Here is a 19,291-nt window from a genome sequence, read left to right as displayed (position 1 = left end):
CCGCCTCATATCAGGACATGTGAAAATGGGTAATCCCACATGCAAACTCAGTGTTGAGGCAATTATCCAGTGTCATTTCAAGCAGGGTTGAGATAACTTTCACTTTCAGTTCTATTCAAGCGTAAGTTGCCTAGCCTATTTCTTACTTACATGTACCAATGATCGATCAGTCCTTTCTCAGCACAGACCATGCTGTTCTTCATACGGGAATACCGCAGCTATGGCTAGTTAGCCACAAAACGAATGCAAAGTCAATGGGGACACAACAGAGTCCACAACACGCAAGGCTTGAAATAAACTCTGATAAACACTAGGGTAGAGTGGCTAAGTGAATGAATGAGCGAGTTAGTGGCATTGCCGTTTATAGAGGTGCTTCGCATCTAACAAATAACTGAAAGTGAATGCTACAGTATATATGGCAACATCTGTTTACATTTTTGAATGGACTGATTTGAAAGTGAATGAACCCCAACCCTGATTTGAAAGTGAAGAAACACTCACTAAGGCTGAACAGGAGCATGGCCTTCATACAGAGGAACTCCTCGTGAGTGACCTGCAGTAGTGCAAACTGCTGGGAAAGATTTCTCATCCGTATGCAGTCCTCATACATGCTTGAGATATGCATCCGGTGTCTGTAGATGAGAAAAAGGAGATGGGAAGAGGTCAGGGTGAGACAAGGTGTAATGAGCAAGTCAGAGCTGGCAAAAGAAACATTAAGCTTATGTAAAAGGACAGAGGGCCAGAGGACAGATCCTTGCGTGACAATGGCGGAATGGGCCCGATGTTTTATAACCACACATGGAGTTGAAGATACACGCAGGCATACAGAGGTGTTGATGGAATAGTACTGTAGGCGCTATGCCCCTTCTGCTGCCTGGTTGAACCTTTTCTCTTTGTCCTTCTTAATCTCAGTGTCAGATCTCATGGAGAACAGTCACAGATCTAGTTGAAATGCCAAGTGTTCCCCAGATGTCTATGGTAGCTCTACTTGTGTAATGTTAATATCAATATATAATTGTCCGGGCGGCTAAGTGGCGCAGTGGGCAAGGCGCTCGCCACTAACGCAGGAGATGCTGGGTTCGAGCCCAGCTCTCGCCGTTGCTTCCGGCTTGGCTGGTCGTTCATACTAATACAATTGGCAGTATTAGGGGGTGGGAAAGCCGGTGGGTGGGGATCGGACGTTGTGGACAGCGACTCCTACAGGTCGGTTGGTGCGCCTGTACAGCAGAATCAGGAAGTAACGGGGGCAGCGTGAGCCTCCCACGCGTTACTCCTCGCCGCTGAGCGATCGCGCTGTACAGGTGAAGAGATGCGACAGCTGCCTCCTCGTGTACCGGAGGGGACACGTGATGCAAGGCTTGGTCCACATTGCAGCCGACCAGTGGGAGGCATGGTCTAACAACGTTCGAGACAGGGGAGGGTAGAATTGGATAATACGAAATTGGGATGGGAGAAAAATAGAGAGTGGGGAGAAAAAGTAGATAAAAAAAATTATATATATAATTGTCAATTTAATGTGCAGAGCTTGGTATAATAATTACCTTCAAAATACCTTCATAGTTACTACATAGTTACATGCAGAATATTTCATCAACCAAATTGAAATCATTCAGACTGGAGATTTCAATTTAAGGATCCGATATGGTGCCTTTACATGATTACAAGCATGTCATCAGAATATCAATGGTTTTGGGCGATTTCAACAGCGTGAGTCTTAAAAAGGTGTTGCCGAATTTCTATCAGCATGTGACCTGTCCCACCAGAGGCGAGAACATATTATACCATGTATACTCGCAATTTAAGAATGGGTACAAATCACAGGCTCTTAGGCGTCGGTTACACACAGGGTGTTTTCGTTTCGTTTTCAAGATGAGTTTCGCTTTCCAGAGCGCAACGTAGTGACAGCCGAGTTAGACATTTGTTTTGCGATCTGAGCACTTTCGTTTTGTCAGAACGAGGCGTGGTCAGACCGCAACGGATCGCGTCTCGAATTCAGCACTGAGCATGCGCGGGGGGGAGGTAGTTACCTTGGATGTGCCAATACACTTCCTGCAAAAAAATCAACAAGCCACCATCTTTAAATGCCTCCGTGAGTTATTTAGCCAATGTAGCACTTATTTTTCAGCAAAGAAAGTGCAATAAAAGTGCAATAAACAAAACGGATACATTCTGCCTCTCATTTGTTGATGAAACAAAACTAACATCAACACAATTGACCACCAAGAGCGGATAGTTTAGTCTCACAAAAAGATCTCCGATGTTGTTAGCTACATGCTAACGTGAATGGAATATGCCAGTACAACAGTATAGCATTGTGGCTAGCAGCTAACGTTAGCTCAAGTTAGCCAGCCAGCACCAAACTGATGATATCAGGAGCTATCAGTAGCTAGATAACATTAGACAACGCCTCATGTATTAAACAAAGGTGAATAGATGACTGGGCCATTTTGTTTAATGCTTGTTAAGATTGAAAGAGGAGCTCTGAGCTAACAGGGTCTGATAGCTAACGTTAGCTCACGTTAGCCAGCTGCTCATGCAATCGTTAATGCTAGCAGAATGAATGGATGTAAACTTTATTTAACATATTGCAGAATGGGTACAATACAATACGGCTCAATACAAACAATTGTTAAGGGAATGCAGACTGTTGTAGCTTGGACTGGGGTCCTTATAACAATAACTTGACAACACATGGTAGCTGCAGCTATTTGGGACAGCTCTGTCGTCACCGGACGTTGGTGAGGGCACGCAGATGTCGGTATCTACTGCGCATGGGCGTTGAGCAACAATGGCTCCGCGCAGATTACATGACACGTTGTCGGCGAGTTTTGGCGAGTATCCAAAACGAAAACACCTTTTCAGCGTTGTCAGTAGGGCCTGCATTTCTATTTAACTGGGACAGCAAACGTATTCATTCAGCAACAAAAACAAAAACAACTAGTCTAACCATGGCCTTAGTCCATTCGGCAAGTCGGACCACGCCGCCATCTTTCTTTTGCCAAAGTATAAACAAAGTCTCAAGCGTGCGCCAGTAGTATCGCGAGAGGTTAAGCGTTGGACTGTGGAGTCAGAGGAGACACTCCAGGCTGCACTTGAATTCACAGACTGGAGTGTGTTCCGTGATAACACAGTCAATATTAACGACTACACTGAAACGGTGCTTGACTTTGTCTGTACTCTGGTAGAAGAAACAATCCCCTCTACCACAATTAGAGTTTACCCAAATCAAAAGCCCTGGGTAGATAAATCCGTCCGTGAGGCTCTGAAAGTGCGCACCTCAGCCTACAACGCCGGGCTTGTGACAGGCAACATGAATGACCACAAGGCGGCGAGATACAACGTAAGGAGGACAGTAATAGAGGCAAAACGGCGTTACAGGGATAAAGTTGAACTTCAGTTTGAACAGGCTGACTCTAGAGGTATGTGGCAGGGCCTCAGAACGATGACAGATTACAAAGGCACCTCCCTCAAACTGAACAGTGACATCTCCTTAGCAAATGATCTCAATACCTTCTATGCGAGGTTTGATGCTATGAATAACAACACCAGCCTGCAAACCACTGCAATGGAGGGGGGGGGCGCTGCTGATGGAGATTCAGTGTTCAGGATAACAGAACGAGGTGAGGAGGACTTTTAAGAAAGTGAATATCAGGAAGGCAGCAGGACCGGACGGCATCCCCGGCCACGTCCTAAAAGTCTGTGCCGAACAACTGGCCCCGGTATTCACTGACATATTTAACCTGTCCTTAGAACAGGCTGTCTTCCCCACCTGTCTGAAGAAGTCCACCATTATCCCTGTACCCAAAAAATCTACGCCCGCTTGCCTCAACGACTACCGCCCTGTAGCTCTCACCTCCATAACCATGAAGTGCTTTGAGAAGCTAGTGAAGGGCTACATCTGTTCCTCCCTCCCCATCAACCTGGACCCCCTGCAATTTGCATATCGCCCCAACAGGTCCATGGAGGACGCCATAGCCGATGTGCTGCACACAGCAGCATCACACCTGGACAAGAGGCAGGGGAACTATGTGAGAATGCTGTTCATCGACTACAGCTCAGCATTCAATACCATAGTCCCCTCCAAACTCATAGCCAAGCTCAGGGACCTGGGCTTGAACTATGACCTCTGCCAGTGGGTCTTGGACTTCCTGACGGGTAGACCCCAGGTGGTGAGAGCAGGCAACTGCACCTCCTCATCCATCACGCTCAACATAGGGGCCCCCCAGGGCTGTGTTCTGAGTCCCCTCCTCTACTCCCTGTACACACATGACTGTGTGGCACAGCGGAACAACAACACAATCATCAAATTTGCTGATGACACAGTAGTGGTGGGCCTGATCTCTGCCAACGACGAGAGGGCCTACCTGGAAGAGGTAGAGAATCTGTCGCAGTGGTGTCAGGAGAACTGCCTCTCCCTGAACATCAGCAAAACAAAAGAGATGATTGTGGACTTCAGGAGGTCGGGGGTCAGGGACTACAGCCCCCTCAGCATCGACGGGGCACTGGTTGAGAGAGTGAACAGTTTCAAGTACCTCTGAGTCCACATATCCGAGGACTTGACATGGACCACACACATTGACAGTGTTGTGAAGAAGGCACGGCAACGCCTCTACTTCCTCAGGCGCTTCCTAAGAACTTCTACTCATGCACAATAGAGAGCATCCTGACTGGCAATATCACCTCCTGGTTTGGGAATAGCACCGCACAAGACCGTAGCAGACTACAGAGAGTGGCCTGTTCAGCTGAACGCACAATTGGAGGGGGGCTTCCCACTCTCCAGGACATTTACAACAAGCGGTGCATGGGTAAGGCTAAGAGAATTATCAAAGACTCCAGCCACCCAAACAACTGCCTCTTTGAACTGCTGCGGTCAGGCAAGCGATACCGGAGTCTCATGGCAAGCACAGAGAGACTCAGAAGAAGCTTCTATCCTCAGGCCATCAGAATGCTAAATGACAATAACACTATGTAACAACCATCAAATGCACTCACAGCACACACATCCACACGCACACACTCACTTTAAACAAACAACTCACTGCAGCACCCACTTTACCCACTTTAGAACACCTAAACACACTTTATATTTATTAGTAAAGAATTTGCACTACAACCCATACCTCATTACACCTTACTGTAAATTGTACCTAAATTGTACCTCATCCAATTTCTGCTTTGTACTGTATAGTATATTGTATTGTAACTCAGGTACTTCTACTCTGCATTGTACATTGTATATATGTACTGTATATACTGAACACTTTTGTCTACGTACTTGACTTCTATTTTATACTTGCTATACTTATTTTGTACTTATCTATTTTGTCTAGCACAGTCTCTGGAGCGTAACAGAAAGAAGCATTTTGTATAAAAGTATTCTGTACTTCTGTATGACAACTAATAAAGAAACTTGAACTTGAACTGTTGCATGATATCAAAGACTTTTTGAAGCAGTCCAAATGTGCAGAATATGAACTTTTGGATGAGGCATGTTGCCAGATGGATTTGGTTTTCCTTGTAGACCTGACAGATGCTGAACAAGCTGAATTTACAGGAAAAGAGGAAAAGACATCTGATGCACACAATCGTTCATAGGAGACATTCAAAAACAAACTACAGATGAACTGTGCAACACTGCAACAGCACGCCCTCCGCTACTTTCAGAATGTGCAGTCAGAACTGGAGTGACAAAGAGCCAACACAACTGGACAACGAGTGCTATATTGAGCAGGTGAAGAGCGCCTTGGCTGAGTTTGAGAGGCCTGGACATCACTGATGTGGAGATGGAGTTCATGACCTTGTTGTTAAAGCTCTTTCAAATCCCAAGGAAATAGGTGGATTCCAGAAGCCACTGGAGAAGAACAAATATCCCTGCATCAGACAGTGTGCCGCCAACCTAACAGCACTGTTTGCATCAACCTACTTCTGTGAGTCTGCGTTTGCACACATGAAGGCTTTCAAGTCAAAGGTCAGGTCCACAGTGACAGATGCTTTAAGAATTGTAACCAGCAGCTACAGCCCAGGCAGATGTGGACCTGTTGGTAGGTCAGAGTGCCAGCTGTCACACTAAAGGAGAGCTACAAAGACACTATTGGCCAGCTGTGGTGCTGCAATAGACTAGGCATGAAAATGTATTTCATGGCCTTTTCTTTCTAGTTTTTTATAAAAATAAGTCTTTTGACTCTTTTTTGCCTCTGAATTTAGAGAGAATGAGTGCAATATATTCATTATTCTCTATTTATTTTTTTTAATTATGTTTTTGGTAGATTGTTTGTACTACCGGGCAGTCCGGTAGAGAGAGAGAGAGAGGAAGAACGGGAGACAGAGCGGGGGGAAGACATTCTGCAAAGGACGCCGGGTCCGGGAATCGAACCCGGGTCGGCCGATTCGCGACGCAGCACGTTACATAGGTCGCCACTTGGGTGCCCTATATTCATTATTCTTGAGTTCTTAAATAAACATCTTGAACTGAAAAACGTGTGTTCTTTCTTTCTCATTATTGAAATTTTAAGCAAGTGCAAAATCAGCATTTTGAGGCCCCATAAGTTATTATTATTATTATTTCTTATTTTTTTATCTATTTTTTTTGTTCTCACTTTTTCTGTATTTTTTTCCCATCCCAATTGAGTCGTTATGCCAATTCCCTTCCTGGTCATTGCGCGCATTGCCCCATTGTCGGCCTAGGGAGGGAGAAGACTACCTACCACATGCCTCCTCCGATACATGTGGAGTCAGCCAGCCGCTTCTTTTCACCTGACAGCGAGGAGTCTCACTGGGGAAATGTAACGCATGTGGAGGTTCACGCTATTTCCCCCCGATCCCCTCCCTGCTGAATAGGCACCCCGACCGACCAGTAGGAACCGCAGTTTACAACGACCAGGACATACACAAACCCTGCCGGCTTCCCACCCGCTAACACTGCCAATTGTGTTAGTAGGGACGACTGACCAAGCCGGAGGTACCGCTGACAGCTGGATTCGAACCCAGAGTCTCTGCGGTGGTAGGCGAGTGCATTCTCCACTGCGCTACTCAGCCGCACCTTATTATTATTTCATAATAAAGTGCATGCTGCTTTTCTCCCAAGATAATCAGAATGTATTTAAATTTTTTATTATTAATATTAAATGATTGACTCATGTTTGCATTATTCCGAACAGCAGTCTAAAAGCGGTGGTCTTTGTCACTCTGTCTGCTTGGCAGGCGATGGTAGATCTCTCCAGTCTGGGAAAATGGCAAAGTAGATCTCGTGCCCAAAAAGGTGTCCCACCTGTGAGTTAGACCCTCCACACTCACTTCTCAGGGGGGACTAGTCAACAGCCACAAGCGCCAGGCGATCAGTGAATCGGGTGAACCCCTGATATACTGCTGCATATACTCCCAATGGGCCTCATTCACGAAGCGATATAAGAACAGATTTCCTCAATTTTTTTCTTATTTTGTTATTACCTGGGATTCAGCAATGTTTTCTTATTTTTGCTCTTCTCTTAGGCAAGACCAAAGTTCAACTCAATGGCCGCCAAAAAACGATTTAATACGTGTTAGCCCGCCATTCGTTGAACGTTGTTATCACTAGGGATCGGTCTGAGATCGCAAAAGTCCAATACCGCGGTGTAACGCCTTGTGGCCGCTATTGCACTCCATTTGAAACGATGTGGCTTGGTGTCTGGGCCGAGTCTAAATCACATTGCATGCGTGCACGACAAAGGATAATAGTGATGATCTAGCGTTGATTTCAGGAAGATCCGATAATCAGGCGGAAAAAGACAACGTGTTTATTGAATTACACAAAAACGCTGTTTTCGTGTATTTTCCCTGGAATTGCTCAGAAGCGGCCGGACTATGTTCATATTCAAAACAGTATGGAACGGGAATGTACGGATGAAGAAATTATCCGTTTTTTGCACATTGACCGGAAGCGGCTCAATGAGACTCGACGGCGTTATTGGACCCATGGCTATGCTATAAAGTATAGGTTTAGCTCTACAAAGTACTACTACGTTTGCATGGGGTTGGTGGACGGCAAGACCAGGGCCCTCATTCATCAACGTGGACTTTGACCTTGACCTACTTCCACACGTAAGCACGGAATTTAGAACTAGCGCACGCACAGGGAAGTCGGCATTCATCACACGTGCGTAAGCAGGCTCTACGCACACCTGTCATGATGAATCCCACCTTGGCCCTGCGCCGCAGCTCGTGCACGCTTTCACGTATTTGCATACCAAAACCGCCCCGACCAACCAAATATGGTCAGGCCCTCCCCTTCAAATACCATGAGGGAATCCCTGTGCGTGGAATGTTGGAGGATGGCAAAGCGAACGAAAAAGAGAAACTACACAGACACCGAGGTGGAGGTCCTCGTAACGGAGGTGGATAAATAAAAGGCGGATTTGTAAACGGTGATGTCAGATATCAACGGCTCCCTAAGACCATTGCTGCAATTCTGCCTGGACAGCTCAAAATACTAATAAAGACCGTTCGTTGACCACTGTTTGGCGTTGGTTGTGTTGTGTGTCATTATAACCGTGCTGTACAATATGAATGCCTTTATTAGTTGTGTTCGATTGGCTATATGATTTTTAGAGGCATCTATTTTGTTGTCGGCTAATAAAGACCGCGCTGGAATATGACTGCCTTTTCCCGTGTTGTTTGATTAATACCCACGGATTAAAGTTCTCCTCAATTCTATTCCAAATCGCGATGGATCTCCCGTCAATTTTCTACCTGCTGCATGATTTCTAGAGGCATACTACTACAATCTATTTTGATGTCAGTATTGGGTAGCCTATATAAACAATATAATACGAGAGCATATACAAGAACAATGAATCTCACTGCATGTATGATGTATCCTGCCCTTCAATACATGAACTTGAATTCCATCATATAGTCTGTCCACTATCTGCATGGTGTCATTGCAATGCGTTTTCTATTCTTTCTTGTACAGTAAAAAGGGGGAAGAACACTATATTCATATGACTTATTCTGCTTACAGCTTCGAAATTCCACTTGTTTCGTTTAACGTAAAGCCTTTTAAATATAATCAAAACGTTCCCGTGTTTCGGCGGTCTGTGCGCAAAATAATAACGAGTTGAGCTTTATGATTTATGATGAATTGAAAATGGGGGACCCTGACGTAAACAGGACGAAAGTTGGTCTGCATCCCCAATTAACAATTGTATGTACTGAGCTGTACTGTACTGTACCCATTCTGCAATCTGTTAATAAACTTTTCAATCAATCAATCAATCAATCAATCAAGCTACGCGGAGCGCAGTCAGTCAGTAGCCTACACCCCGTATATTCCGATAACGCTATATAAACCATGAATGAATGATGAATGAATGAGAACTTTATTAACAGATTGCAGAATGGGTACAGTACAGTACAGCTCAATACATACAATTGTTAAGGGGATGCAGACCAGAGAAAGACTTTCGTCTTGTTTACATCAGGGTCCCCCATTTTCAATTCATCGTAACATAATATGCTGCATTCATTCTGAGAGAAAGATCTATTATTCCAAATGCTATTTATAGGGTTTTGACCATAATTACACTACTGTTGCTATTTTACAATGAACTATAATGAACTACGGTTCATAGAACATCCAGTGTTATTATGCACAGAAGCTCATTTCCTTGTTGTAATAATATATTCTACCACTGGGCGCGAGGTACGCCAGGTCCGAAATGTGCGTAGATGTAAGCACGAAGTCAAGTTCAAGTTGAAGTTGATGAATCCCACTCTTTGCTTAGAAATGATCGTACGCACGGGTTACGCACAGATCTGTGCGTAGAACACGTTGATGCATGAGGGCCCAGGTCACTTCCCGGAAGGGGCATGTTAACACATCCCACGCCGGAAACGGCTTACGACGTGTTTCAAGTTCATGCGAATTCTGCCAATCCACGGTGTACAACGTTATTGAGATCATATTTAATTTTTTCGCCATGTTATTCATAATTCCCTCACGGAGCCTCGTCTGATGCAGTGGGAGCATGCACAACTCTGCAACGCTTCAATACTGCCCCCTGGTGGATGATCGGCGAGTTGCCAAACCAGAAATGGACGAGTCGATCTCGGTGCGTCTTGGAAATGCGTCCGGCACTCGCATATTGTCGCGGGACTCAAGACACACACCCTGTATATGGATCGCTGCCATAACTCAATAATCGACATGATTTGGGCTGTTATTATTATTATACAAACCGGAAATGGATCGACTTGATCGCCGTCAAATAAGTGGGATATTTTTGCTCCAGTCTCACCGGCCAACGGTAAGAGGACACTGACGTCATTTTCAGCGCGTTTGTTTATTATTATCCATGCAAACTGCTCCGATCAATATATCACCCATACTACATAAAGCATTTACCGACGATCACATAATTATAAACAACCCCCCCCCCCCGTTCACCCGCGCATGATCAGTCATAACGTTTAGGATCATGTACAGTTGAACATTTTAATATAGCGTGTATCGCCAACAAACGGCATTTGATAATCTATATATGCGTTTATGCCTATAACTCACGTTCTAGGAATTACTGCAGAAAACGATAAAAACATATTTATATTCTAGACGGTATTTTCGTATGAACCTATGAATGAAAAAGTAAAACGTTCCTACATCCTGAACAATAATCAATGTTGAATGGGCCATAGTAATGTCAATTTAGCAATACAATTTAAAAAGTTATAGCCCTGCAAAGAAGGTAAACATCTCCATAGGCTTAGACTGGTGGCAGTGATCAAACATTGATGGATATAAGCGTGGCAGGGAATGTGTTAATGGCAAGATTAGTTTTCCGCTTGAAATTAAAGTGCAGTATTTGAAATACAATGAAAGGAATATGGCTGGATTTCTTATCAAAAGGAAAAGTGTCACTGTGTTATTTTAAATAAATAAACAAACAAATTAGAAGGCCATCAATATCAAATGCAGCATAAATCAAACTAACACACACACACTGTAGGCCTACTGTTTCAAAACAACACTACTCTGTTCATTCTATTTTTAAAATACGTACATTGTCTGTCTACATTTATTTAGACTAACATTATTTAAATATTGAGTGCAACACAGTAATTGTGAAACGTGGTGGATTAATGTAATTCACACACGGAACTGTCTATGGGTTGGGGGTCCGCGCAGACATTTAGCATGTGGTACCTTCGTTCTCGACTCTACCTACAGTGGACGTTGAGTGGAGTCTAATCGAGTTGATACCATGCAGTGGGAAAGCGGCAATAGTCCCGGTTGGAGTTAGTAAACACAATGTTAGCCTTCTTGGATGTTGAATAAACGTCATTGTCTTTCGACATCCCGCCTCAGACTCCCATTTTATCCTCTGCTAGCTATGGTAACATTTCATTGATGTCTGATAATGATTTCACTGGCTGTATTGGAGCTGGCGGGCTACCAACGTGCGTTGTACTTGTAGCGTCACAAACCGTGCTAACGTTATGGCAAGATATAGGCCTATGTAATGTTAATGCCAAATGTTTTTTATAGATAGAAGATTGATTTATATTGCGCTTGCCATTTCCACTCACTTTCTACGATCTGACTAGCACCTGCTGCTGCAGCCAGCAGCCGGTGCTTCACCTCTCCGTGCCAAATGAAGACAACTTTTTATTTTTTGCATCCCCTGAACCAAACAATACCCACACGCCCCGAACCGTGGAGCTCGTGCCGAATGGTGTACGGTTCGGTTCGAATGCATACCGTTCCACCCCTACTAGCTATAATATATAATATAGCTTTAGGCCTGCAAACACAGCCACGTATCCCCATGTTAAAAGGCGATGGCAATTCAATGGTAAGGTAAACAGCGACCCCCTGGCACTGAATGAGTTAAGAGTGGTCGAGAGCACTCTTACCCAGATAAGAAATTCTTACCCAGATACATAAAAAAAAAGCCTACCATTGGTCAATTGCCACAAATACGACTTAAAACCCCCCAGAACTTATTGCGTGCGTTCTGCTTCTGAAATGGATTATATATTGCTGTTAGAACAGTTAGATGCTCTGGCCGCCCAGGCCGCCTGTATCAGTTCCGCAACCGTTTCCATTTCCGGGGTAGGCCTGATTGGCCGAGACGGCCACGTGACGCGCGTGGCACGCCCCCGCGGCAGCAAGCGCGCTACTGCTGGAGTTCGCCTTTCACATCACTGCCGTTGGCGAAAGCAGGATGAGGCGAGAGCGTAGATTTCGCTGTGTATCATTTAATCATTTATCATTTAACATTTGAAAGGCATACATTGTTGTCATACAGAAGTACAGAATACTTTTATCCAAAATGCTTCTTACTGTTACACTGTTAGAGACTGTGCTAGACAAATGAATGACTAGGCCGGTCAGAAATAACGTAACTAATAACGTTAGTAAGCACTGCTTATATGCTTATTATGTCTGCGGGGTACAGTAAACGGTTCTCCCGGTACATTCTGAAGAGCACACCGCTGTATGTTGGAGAACCAGCGGTCTTCCGCTCCTCCTCACTCGAGTGAGAGCAAAGCCGTGCACAGCTCAGCCCTGTGTGAGACGCGAGGAGGAGATGGGAGTCCTTCCAATCGGAATATGTTGTTTCTTTACACATATGTTGGATTATGAATATGTCTTTATAGCTATGCTGCCAGGCTGGTCCGCGACCCTCCGTGCTGCGATCACCAGCGGGGAGAATATGCTCACGCGAGCGGCATCGGCTCTCACTCGAGTGAGGAGGAGCGGAAGACCGCTGGTTCTCCAACATACAGCGGTGTGCTCTTCAGAATGTACCGGGAGAAACGTTTACTGTACCCCGCAGACATAATAAGCATATAAGCAGTGCTTACTAACGTTATTAGTTAAGTTATTTCTGACCGAATTAGTCATTAATTTGTCTAGCACAGTCTCTAACAGTGTAACAGTAAGAAGCATTTTGGATAAAAGTATTCTGTACTTCTGTATGACAACAATGTATGCCTTTCAAATGTTAAATGATACACAGCGAAATCTACGCTCTCGCCTCATCCTGCTTTCGCCAACGGCAGCGATGTGAAAGGCGAGGCGAACTCCAGCAGTAGCGCGCTTGCTGCCGCGGGGGCGTGCCACGCGCGTCACGTGGCCGTCTCGGCCAATCAGGCCTACCCCGGAAATGGAAACGGTTGCGGAACTGATACAGGCGCCCAGGCCGTCTGAATAGAATGCATATTTAGAGATGTCTAGATCCATTTGCAGAGCCAGATGAGTGGCTGCTTAGACATTTCAGATTGCCCTTTTAGATCAGCGGTTCTCAAACTACGTGTCGCGACCCAAAGTGGGGTCGCGCGTAGGTGACAGTGTGCATTGGCAAAAAATATATATATATCAAGAGAAAAACCGACGAGCCCAACTCAGATTGGGTTTTCCGGCCGACACAGTATTCCAATACACATCTCACTACATCCTGCGTATTTATAATCGCGGAGATCATGTCTCGTCTTTTGTGTGTAACCTTGACATGTGCAATGGATAGGTTTGTTGTCAGAAGCGCAGAGAGAGAGAAGCGCAGATTTTCCTGGCAGACAAAAACAACCCATTGGCAGAGAAATGTGCTGATAATGAATGGCTGGCACAGCTGGCATATTTAGCCGAGATCTTTGACCACCTCAATGCGTTGAATCTGGGACTACAAGGTCGGGACACAGACCTGTTTGGACTTGCAGCTAAAATGGAGAGCTGGATTAAGGAACTCCGTTTGTGGCACTCCAGGATAATCAGCAGAGATTTTGGGGTATTTACTCAGCTTGATGGCTTTTTGGAGGAACAGAATGTTGCAAACATTTTTTTGAAGCCCATCATCTGTAGCCACATACTGTAGAAGGGCTCATTGAACAATTTTCCCGAAAGAGAGAGCATGGACAATTTGGACAACTGGATCCTAGATCCTTTCATTACGCATGACGCAACAGGCCTCCGACTGTCTGAGCAGGAGGCGCAAATTGATCTTTCGTGTGACGAGAAAGTCAAGTTCACTGGACAGGCCCGTCGCAAAGTTCTGGATAATCAGTCCGGAACGAGTACCCAGTGTTGTGTAATGCTGCGCAGAGAGAGCTTCACATCAACATACCTCTGTGAGGCCGGATTCTAAAATAATTTTTATTATAATAAATAATTAATACAGATCTCGCCTCAGAGTAGAAGCGGATCGCCGCCTCTTTCTCAGCACAACGTAGCCAGGTATCATGGAACTGTTCAAATGTAAGCAGACCCTTCCCATTAACACATTGAGTGCCATGCCCCTTCCGGGAAGTGCATCTGGCCTTGCCGTCCATTAACCCCATGTAAACGCGCACCTTGTTTGTAGAGCTAAACCTATATTTTATATTATAGCTATGGGTCTAATAACGCCGGCGATTGTCAGTGAGTTGCTTCCAGTCAACGTGCAAAAAAACTGATTATTTTTTCATCCGTACATTTCCGTTTTATACTGTTTTCAATATGAATATAGTTTGGGTGCTTCTGAGTAATTCCAGGAAAAAGACGCGAAAACAGCGTTTTTGTGTAATTCAATAAACACGTTGTCATTTTTCGCCTGATTATCGAATCTTCCTGAAATCAACGCTAGATTATTATTATTATCCTTCCTTGTGCATACATGAAATGGGCCCTGGAGCGCGGCGCTCCCCCCCTCCCCTCCTGCACCCAACGGTAAACAGCCACACACATAAAACACAGATAGCTTCAATCGCGGTAGAAAGAAATATCAGATCAACGCAAGATTGGATATATAGAGTCCTTACCTGGTCTCTGATTAAGCATTACATCACGCGCAGGAGTGGTTTGTGACCAATAAACCATGCCTAGGGGTGGTCGTTAGGCCCGAGGCGCAGCCGAGGGTCGTTAGACCCCCCTAGGCATGGTTTATTGGTCACAAATCACGACTACAAGTGGTGTAAAGCTTTTATACAACTGCCAGATTCATCCAACCTTATTTCTATACAATAAACACACATTAATCGAAGATTTATTGAAAAAACCATCCGCCAGAAAAAGTAGTTCCCACAACTACAAAAAAGACAAGTTGCCTCCATGTGGAAGCAGCTTGAAGTGCATCCAACCAAACTAACACATCCAACTGTGTATTATTGGAATGATTGAGAGAAGTTGCCTCATGTGGAAGCAGCTTGAAGTGCATCCAACCAACTAACACATCCAACTGTGTATTATTGGAATGATTGATTGAAAATGTTATTACCAGATGCAGAATGGGTACAATACAGTACGGCTCAATACACACAATTGTTAAGGGAATGCAGACCTACTTTCCATAGAACTTCATTCTTAGATGCTTCTATATAAAGTAGGTAAAACAAATTAAAACGTTTTCTTTGCCCTATAGGAAAAAAACGTTTTCTTCGCCCTATTTTTTTATTTATTTCTTTTAGCCTAAACTTAACCAGTTGGAAACCAGGGGTACAGTAATAAAATTAGCAATCAACCAATCAATCAATTCAATAGACCATGCTCACTTAAAACAGCGCTGCTTCTCTCTCAGTCTGACTCCCCCGCTGTTGCAGACAGGAGTGTGTGTGTGTGTGTGTGTGTGTGTGTGTGTGTGTGCGTGTGTGTGTGTGTGTGTGTGTGTGTGTCACAGTGTGCGTGTGTGTGTATGTGTGTGTGTGTGTGTGTGTGTGTGTATGTGTGTGTGTGTGTTTGTGGGTACGCCAGCGTCGGACAGTGTGAGAGAGAACGCTGCAGTCAGTAGAAAGTAGGAAGGAAGAAATTTAAATCAATCAATTAATCAATCAATCAATCCGCGATTTTTCTTTTGTTCTAGATTGACTCAAGACCCATCAATTACATCATCCAACATTGTTTAAAGGACTAACACATTCCCCTTGACAGAATCGCTTCATATTTAGTCGTTATGGTGCTTTCAACATAACCATTTGTTGTCCGCGATCTTGTTTTCTCCCGGAGTGAGCCGGGGAGTGATATGTGATTCGGTTGTGGGCGGGTCCTGAGCCCAGGACCGTGGATTGTTGCCAATAAAGACGTGTAAATGGCCAATCAGAATCGAGAAATTTGCATGCCGTTGTATAATGTAATGTAGGCCACCCAGGGCTCTACGCTAACCTCTTTCCCAAGGAGCACATGTGCTCCTAAATGAAACATTTTTGGAGCACACAAAGAAATTTAGGAGCACCCAACAATATTTAGGAGCACAGTGAAAATATTATTTTCAAAAATAAATGTATATTTGTACTGTGCGTGCATGTGCAAACGGGAACGGGACACACATCTGTGCAATAGCACATACCACCAAAGTCACTGGCCCACTGTGTGCATGTGTGTGTATCTGCGTGTGCAAACGGGAATGGGACACAGACATTTGAACTATTAATTAAGTGATTAATGCCTACTGTGGCAAAGTTGTAGCCAACAACTAGGCCTAATAAGAAAGGCAGTGACATTGAACAAAAAGGAGACACTTAATAAGTACATGAGCTTCATAGAAGGAAGGAAAATAATGTCTGAGTCAGCAGGAAGGGCGCTAGGGGGTGTGTTGAGTAAAATGAAAGTGTGCACTGACCTTGGGTTTTCAACATTTACACAATTATTTGATTCAATGGTGGGTTCTGTTTTATTTTATGCTGCTGGAGTATGGGGTTTTGATGATGCACCTGAATGTAATGCGATCCAGAACCGGGCCATAAGATACTTTTTAGGAGTCCATAAATACACACCAAAAGGGGCTATAGAAGGGGACATGGGGTGGGACTCTTGCTTGGTCAAGCAAAAAGGTGAAATGGTGAGGTTATGGAACCGCCTGGTCCAGCTGCCAAATGGCAGGGTGACAAAAAAGATTTTTAATTGGGACAGAGCACACGGTCATCCCTGGTCAAGAGAGATGTCCATGATTTTTTCTTCTACTGACTTGAGTATGATTTTATGAACAATCTGCAGGGTAAGGTTCACATAATTAAAACTAAATTATCCATCAGGATAAGTGGAAGGTGGAGATTTGGAAAAAACCTAAACTTAGAAAATATGTTGCAATAAAAAATTTGTATTTGACTGAACCTTATGTAATGTTAAACTTAAAGAGAAGACGGAGGTCTCTGTGTGCCCAGTTGAGATCTGGCACCCTGCCATTGGCTGTGGAAGTGGGTAGATTCCAGGGTAAACCTGAGGAGGAGCGGTTGTGTGTTCTGTGTGATCTGGGAGTGGTGGAGGATGAATATCATTTTGTTTTTTATTGCCCTTTGTACACCGCTTTGAGGAGGGCTTTATTTGAGAAAATTCAAATTGTAAATCCAGATTTGTTTTGGCAGTCTGAGAGTTGTATGTTGAGTTGTTTTTTTGTGGAGGACATCTTTGGTTTTGCAGGATTTTTGGAGAAGGCATGGCACTTGAGACAAAACACACTGTATCCTATATAATTGTATTTGAATTCATCTTGTTTTTCTGTTTATTTACATTGAGTACAGCTTGTGTTATATTACGTTTTATTGTATTTTCTTGTATTTTCTTATGGCCATCTTGGTCTATATGTCATTTGTTAAGTAATTGGTAAAGTATATTATTATATACTTATTGTTATGTGTCTTGTAAGCCCATATGGGCTGGGCATACATCTGTATGTAAGACACGAAAATAAAAAATATCAAATCAAATCATCAAATCACTGGCCATCAGTAGAGGGGGGAGCTAGTGTTGCTCTTCTAGAAAAATAATCCTTTCAGGGTTGCCTGAAATACTGTACACCTCCAGTACAGAAACATTGGTTATGAGTTTGCGTGTCAGGTAGACCATTGATTGACAGTCGATTCTGCCAATTACGTCACACCGCTTGCACTCTGGCCGTCCGGCGCTGCAGCTGGACCCTATGGCCGTCCGGCGCTGCAGCTGGACCCTATGGCTAGCTGTTGATAACGCTAGCCAAGTTAGCTGTACACACATACACAGTGGGCCAGTTACTTTGGTGTAGGGGTGTAACAATGCATCGCAATGCATCGATCCTAAGGGGAAAATTCAACTGCATCGATTTGAAAATGTTAGAATCGATTATCGCAATTTTAATGTGTACACGTTATGTTATTGTCATGTCCGTTACAGCCAACACAACGACATATGCTACTGCATCAACGTTATGATTAACAAAGCAAGGCATTCGTTTTGTTGCATTAACGTTATATTACTATTGCTATCAATACATCTAGGTGTTCTCAAATCTATTGCTATTGGTAAGACTAGAATATTACATTAACTTAATGTTACTTGTGTCTCAGAAACCGCTCGCATATCACAATGGCGGACTCTCAGGAAGTAAAAGAGAAAATGAGAGCTTTCGATTGGTAATTTCCTTTAATTTTTTTTTAAACCAGTCACGTCACTCTACTGTGATTGGACCGTTGGCTTGAGTGCAATGTGGGACTTGTAGTTTTTGAACGATTATAGCGGAGAAAAAAGCACGATTGAGGCTGTAATCTTGAGTCGCACACCGTGCGAGTAATTGATTTTTCCGTTTCGCACACACATATTTCTAGCTGCATATGCGAGCAATATGGTCGCACTGTAGAGCCCTGCCACCCACTGTTCAGTATTTTCTATCCTCTGCGAAGCTCATTTAGTAATAGATTGTTGATGCCTCAATGCTCTACTGAGCGTGTTTAACGAATACCGATAGCACTGTGTTAAGAGGCTCTCCTATTGTGTTGTGTATCCTGTAGTGTATTGTATCATGTAACTGTGTCTTTCATGTTTGTATATGTGTATTCGCTCTGGTGGCAAACCATGTTTCCCCTCTGGGATTAAGAAATAAACGATACCATACCTGTTACAAAGGATCAGATTAAACCGAATATATATATTTATTGATTGATATATATTGCATAGTATTTGTATATCGTTTGATATCCCTTGTATATTCCTTGTACATATACACGGAATGTCCCTTTAGCCCAGACCATAATATTTCATTCTCCTATTGGACAGCGGTCCACAGGCGCCAGAGCCGTGCCTCCAGAGTCAGGTTCAAAGCCACCGTCACGACATGTCTGTACATGCCCGGCCTTGCCCAGGGCTACGAGACAGAAATGAGGTTGGCACTAGTTTGTTCACCGTGCATATAAATATGGCGCAGGTGAATACAGAAGCACTTAGTTCGAGTTACCCAATAAGTTGAAGCCTCACCCACGATACTCCGTGCGGTGAAGTATGGCCTGTTTGGCCCCAAATAGAGCATTGAGACCGCGTGCGAATTAATAACTGAATTGTCAGAGTTTGGCGCTATACCGTCGAGTGCGACATATTTCTATT

At 44.0% G+C, this 19,291-nt stretch overlaps 1 protein-coding gene across 1 annotated transcript in view; it reads right to left on the bottom strand.

Annotated features, from left to right (window-relative positions):
• Window positions 1–19,291, bottom strand: part of ar (androgen receptor) — a 224,294-nt gene that overhangs the window by 16,591 nt on the left and 188,412 nt on the right. The window contains exon 6 of the mRNA XM_084319697.1: window positions 502–632. Within this exon, the coding sequence (XP_084175823.1) occupies window positions 502–632 (131 nt within the window). The remainder of the gene's footprint in view (window positions 1–501; window positions 633–19,291) is intronic.

Source organism: Notolepis coatsorum, assembly GCF_963971535.1.
Source record: "Notolepis coatsorum genome assembly, chromosome: 8".
In the NCBI taxonomy this organism is placed as follows: Eukaryota; Metazoa; Chordata; class Actinopteri; order Aulopiformes; family Paralepididae; genus Notolepis; species Notolepis coatsorum.
This window is presented reverse-complemented; position numbering and strand designations above follow the sequence as displayed.